General features: G+C 47.7%; 1 protein-coding gene across 1 annotated transcript in view; it reads right to left on the bottom strand.

Moving 5' to 3' along the window:
• Window positions 1–383: 383 nt before the first annotated feature.
• Window positions 384–6000, bottom strand: part of LOC139230512 (complement C1q tumor necrosis factor-related protein 1-like) — a 48272-nt gene continuing 42655 nt past the window's right edge. The window contains exon 3 of the mRNA XM_070862342.1: window positions 384–931. Coding sequence (XP_070718443.1) covers window positions 384–931 — 548 coding nt within the window. The remainder of the gene's footprint in view (window positions 932–6000) is intronic.

Below are 6000 nucleotides of genomic sequence, written 5' to 3'. Positions count from 1 at the left end.
GGCACGGCCACTGATTCTTCAGCGATTATAATCAGGGATGCTCACGGGGGCAGATTTCGAGGAGCGCAGACATCTCGGGGGGTTATGGGGCTGGAGGAGATTACAGAGATAGGGTGGGGTGGTGTTGCCAATGTAGGCCTGTAAAATTGGGATGCATCACAATAAGAATGGATTTTGATCATCCAAAGTAATAAGAGTTGGCATTCACGCAGACCTCCGTCTGCTGTGAATGTTATTTTTTTTAATTTTTGCATCCTTCCGGTTCGTTGGCAGGAGTCACTAGTCCTCATTTAGAATGTAATGACCTTCCTCGGACAGACAATATTTCCCCGTAGAGAGAGAGAAAGAGAGAGAGAGAGAGAAAAAAGAAATGAAGAGGTAACTCAGTCCATGTTGGGCTTTATCAAGTAACCGTTGAAGGTAACGTAAGTGTCGACATCGTCGCTGTAGACCGCGTTTTCCCGCTCACGCTTGTAAAGCCGGACCCAGACCTCATCGTTCTCCTGTAGCTCGAGCATGATGCTCTGGCTCTGCATGATGCTGCGGTCACTGGGCTGCGCGTAGCAGATGACCATGTCCTGGTCGTTCTTCATGATGTGGAGGTAGGTCTCCTTAAAGTTCCACGTGTGGATGTTGAGGTTGAAGTAGTAGATGCCAGGCACGTAGCAGTAGAACTTGCCCTTGAACATGTTGAAGTGGCCGTAGAGGTTGACGAAAGTGGTGTCAAAGACCAGGATCTGGTAGTAGTCGCTGCTGTGCAGTCCCTTCTTGCGTCCCACGGAGAAGGCCGAATAGTGCTGCTTGTAGGAGTCTCCAGGGATGCCCGCTTTGCCCTCTTCCCCTTTAGATCCCATGGGGCCTGATACACCTACCGGGCCTTCCTTGCCGAGCTTCCCATGGGGCCCTCGCTCGCCCCTTTCTCCTTTGTCACCTGCAAGAAAAAGAGGGTGGTCAAAAAGCCACTTTATAATAGCCCCGTCCGCACATGTTGGTGGTGGGGGCAGTGTTGCCAGGGGAAGGGGCGGGGGGGGGATAGATACACAACAGCTTAGAACCAAAAAGACCATGTACCACTTCTGGTTCGTCCAACATTACAAGACGCAATGACAACACACTAACCTTTGAATTATCGCAAAAATTATCGCCGGGCTAAAATGATTTGCTGCTCCCGGGAACTTCAGCGTTAGAGCTCCAAGAGGGAAGTGGAGCGTTGGATCAAGCGCTAACCACTTCCCCGAGAGCACTAAAGTGCGTGAGGGGGCAGTATCGGCAGAGCGCTGAGCAATGGGCCGTGCAGTGCTGCTGGCATCAGAGGCTCCTTCCATCCCTTAAAGGGAAGGGCCAGTGGTGGGCTGCAACATTCTTATTGCTCTCTCTGTGGGGCCACGGGACCTGTGCGACTTGCATTAAAGCCCCAGGCACTCTAAGAGAGTGGAGGGCTGAGGAATCGCGCAGAAATCAGCGGTGCAAAGCAATGAGAAGGCGCCAGACTGGGGCGAGGAATAAAGTTCGCCTCACCTGACCACCGGTGCCAAGCGGGAGGCCGAGGTGACAGCACCTCCTGCAGCTGCCGTTTGTTGACGCCCAGCGATGCTGCAGGGGGCGGGACTGAATATCGCATCCAGGCGGTAACGGGGCACTGCGCACCGGATGAGGTCACGATCTACGGGGCGCAAGAGAGCGAGGCGATAAGTGTTAGCGCCGTGGCCAAACCACCAGGAAAGCTCGTGGGCGTCGGTGATTTCGCCGTGACCGGTCGGTGACCCTTCAGCGCCCCATTACCGCCCCCCGCAGGCACTGACGGGAGGTGCAAACAAGACCAATTTCTCCCCTTTACATCAAGCATCTAAGCTGACTGCGTGTGCCACCTAAGATGCAGCAGTATCTGTCTAACTCCATCATACTGTGATACCTCTGACAGCACACAGAGATTTATGTTGGCAGCTTATAATTATGCACCAGGTCAGCGTTTCAAAGGGTTGTGCTGTACGTTTCAATAAAACCTATTGACCTTTCAAAGCTGTTCTTCCGTTAAAACTCTCCATGCACGCAGTAAATCATATTCATTCAGCCCAGGGTAATTTATTGTGAGGCGCTGGCAATTGTAATATTATCCCTCTGACCCTGTCAAACTTCCCATTAAAATAATCATCCATCTTTCAGATGAGACTTTAAACCGAAGCCCTCTAGGCTCTGCCCTCTCGGCTGGGCGTAAAAGGTGTCACGGCACTAATTCGTAAAAGAGGTGCCCTGGCTAATATTTATCCCTCAAACAACATCAGTAAAAATAAACAGGTTTATCCGGTCATTCGCACATTGCTGTTTGTGGGAGCTTGCTGTGCCCGAATTCGCTGCCGCGTTTGCTACATTCCAACAGCGACTATGGTTCGAAAGTACTTCGTTGGCTGTGAGCGCTTTGGGACCTCCCGAGGTCGTGAAAGGCACTATATAAATGCAAGTTTGTTTCTTTATAACGTTTTTGAAATTCCTGCAGTTAATTCTTTTCCCATTCGGGTGTTCTTGGGACCTCCAGTATTTTTGGTGCTAGAGTAATGTAGACAGCGCTGTATAATGTCTTTCTTTTCACTTTTATTCTTTCATGAAAACCCCAGTGTCACTACAGTGAGTAGACAGAAGGCACGGAAAGAGAATAGGGCCTCTTAAACATCATCATCATCATTATCATCATAGGCAGTCCCTCGGAATCGAGGAAGACTTGCTTCCACACTTAAAATGAGTCCGTAGGTGGCTGAACAGTCCAATACGAGAGCCACAGTCCATGTCACAGGTGGGACAGATAGTCATTGAGGGAAGGGGTGGGTGGGACTGGTTTGCCGCACGCTCTTTCCGCTGACTGCGCTTGATTTCTGCATGCTCTCGGCGATGAGACTCGAGGTGCTCAGCACCCTCCCGGATGCACTTCCTCCACTTAGGCGGCCTTTGGCCAGGGACTCCCAGGTGTCAGTGGGGATGTTGCACTTTATCAGGGAGGCTTTGAAGGTGTCCTTGTAACGTTTCCTCTGCCCACCTTTGGCTCGTTTGCCGTGAAGGAGTTCCGAGTAGAGCGCTTGCTTTGGGAGTCTCGTGTCTGGCATGCGGACAATCTGACCCTCCCAGCGGAGCTGATCGAGTGTGGTCAGTGCTTCAATGCTGGGGATGTTGGCCTGGTCGAGGACGCTAATGTTGGTGCGTCTGTCCTCCCAGGGGATTTGTAGGATCTTGTGGCGACATCGTTGATGGTATTTCTCCAGCGACTTGAGGAGACATGGTCCATGTCTCTGAACCATACAGGAGGGCGGGTATCACTACGGCCGTACTTAGCTTATGAATATACGGACAATGACGGACAGGTAAAGACCATCTGGTTCATTAAGTCTGTCCCATCAAGCTTGTACATGAAACACAAAAAGTTAGCATACAGGTACAGCAAGTAATTAGGAAGGCAAACAGAATGTTGGCCTTTATTGCAAGGGGGATGGAGTATAAAAATAGGGAAGTCCTGCTACAATTGTACACGGCATTGGTGAGACCACACCTAGAGTACTGCATACAGTTTTGGTCTCTTTATTTAAGGAGGGATATACTTGCATTGGAGGTTGTTCAGAGAAGGTTCACTCTGTTGATTCCTGAGATGAGGGGGTTGACTTATGAAAAAAGGTTGAGCAGGTTTGGCCTATACTCATTGGAGTTTAGAAGAATGAGAGGTGTTCTTATTGAAACATGTAAAATTATGAGGGGGCTTGACAGGGTAGATGCAGAGAGGATGTTTCCCCTCGTGGGTGAATCTAGAACTAGGGGGCATAGTTTCAGTATAAGGGGTCGCCCATTTAAAATGGATATGTGGAGGAATTTCTTCTCTCAGAGGGTCGTGAATCTGTGGAATTCTCTGCCCCAGAGAGCTGTGGAGGCTGGGTCATTGAATATATGTAAGGTGGAAATAGACAGATTTTTAATGATAAGGGAGTCAAGGGTTATGGGGAGCGGGTGGGGAAGTGGAGTTGAGGCCAAGATCAGATCAGCCATGATCTTATTAAATGGTGGAGCAGGCTCGAGGGGCCAAATGGCCTACTCCTGCTCCTATTTCTTATGTTTTTTTGAGCTTGTTCTGTTGTGGACATTTATTCAAACTCCTGAGGTAATGAACAAGTGCAGTCAAGATGGAAATTTCCTGTGAAATATCTTCTTTATTCTCACCTCCAAGGTAAATTAGAGTAGATTTTTAAATTAGGCCCCTGCGCAAAACTGGCATTGTGGTTCAACCGCCTGTTATAGAAATCGCCTGATCTTCCTATTCATAAGTGCTTTACAACCAATAAAGCACTTTTTGAAGTGTAGTCACTGTTCTGATGTAGGAATCGTGGCAGCCAATTTGCGCATAGCAAGCTCCCACAAATGTGATAATTGTTCTGTTGCGGGCGTTTTCATAAATGATGTAAGTATGAATAGAATTCAGATTATATTGGAAAACCCCCCTTTTAACTGTCAGTGTGTAGCACCTCAAAGCCTGTAATATTGGTCAGGATACTGGGGAAAATTCCCCTGCTCATCTTCAAATAGTGTCGCGTGATCATTTACGTCCATCTGAGAGAGCAGACAGGGCCTCAGTTTAACATCTCATCTGAAAGACGGCACCTCCGACAGTGCGGCACTCCCTCAGCACTGCACTGGGAGTGTCAGCCTAGAGTCTTGAGCTCAAGTCCCTGGAGTGGAACTTGAACCCACAACTTTCAGACTACAGAGGTGAGGGTGCTATCCGCTGAGCCAAGTATATAACATAGTGTCAGCTGTGGCTCAGTGGGTAGCACTCTCGCTTCTGAGTCAGAAAGATGTGGGTTCAAGTCATACTTTAGGGACTTGAGCACAAAAATCTAGGTTGACCCTCCAGTGCAGTGCTGAGGGAGCGCTGCACTGTCGGAGGTGCCATCTTTTGTATGAGAAGTTAAACCAAGGCCCCGTCTGCTCTCAAGTTAACGTAAAAGATCCCATGGTACTATTTCAAAGAAGAGCAGGGGAGTTATCCTCAGTGTCCAGGCCAATATATATCCCTCAATCAACGTAACAAAAAACAGATTATCTGGTCATTATCACATTGCTGTTTGTGGGAGCTTGCTGTACGCAAATCAGTTGCCGTGTTTTCCACGTTACAACAGTGACTGAACTCCAAAAGTACTTAATTGGCTGTGAAGTGTTTTGAGATGTCCGGTGGTTGTGAAAGGCGCTATAAAAATATGTCTTTTTTTTAGATGAAATAACATCAGTTAATGATGAATTTTAGGAATCTCGGATGCAGACTCAGTACCATGATAAGTCAGTGCTATCACTGAACCACCGTGGGCACTTCTAACCTTTCATTTCTTTCATATCTGTTATCTAATAACTTAATCAAAATTATGCTCCACATAAATGATGCAAGTATGAATAGAATTCAGATTATATTGGAAAACCGTCTGCCTTTTAACTGTCAATGTGTATCATCTCAAACCCTGCAATAAGGAGAAAAATTGCAGGGATATAGGGAAAGAGCGGGGGATGTGGGAATGACTTGATTGCTCTTCGAAAGAGCTGGCACAGACTCGATGGGCTGAATGGCCTCCTTCTGTGCTGTACTGCTCTATGATTCTATGCAACATCCCCTTTAAGCACACCAGGGACCCTGAGCCGGTTTTTAATTTGAAAAAAAAATACCCATACATTTGATTGGGCCACATGGACCCAAAAAATATTTACAGGAAACATTGTCTCTCTGGGTAATATATTAAAGAGAGCAAATTCAAGCAAAGATGCAAAATAAAAGAAATAAAAATGTTTGCCATCTGTAGTGCAGAAAAGATCTAAAAATTGGCTCTAATATGCACAGCTACAAAACCACATTGGGCTGAATTTTCAGTTGTCTGTAGCCTCAGTTAGCGGCCAGAGGGGGCGTTAAGAGGTTACCGACCAGGAGCGCACCGAAAATTGATTAGAGGCTCCCTGGGGAGCACAAACCAGTAGCGCCCGGCT

This window comes from Pristiophorus japonicus, chromosome 19 (genome assembly GCF_044704955.1).
Source record: "Pristiophorus japonicus isolate sPriJap1 chromosome 19, sPriJap1.hap1, whole genome shotgun sequence".
In the NCBI taxonomy this organism is placed as follows: Eukaryota; Metazoa; Chordata; class Chondrichthyes; family Pristiophoridae; genus Pristiophorus; species Pristiophorus japonicus.
Note: the sequence above shows the minus strand (reverse complement) of the source record. Positions and strands in the feature narration are given on the sequence as shown.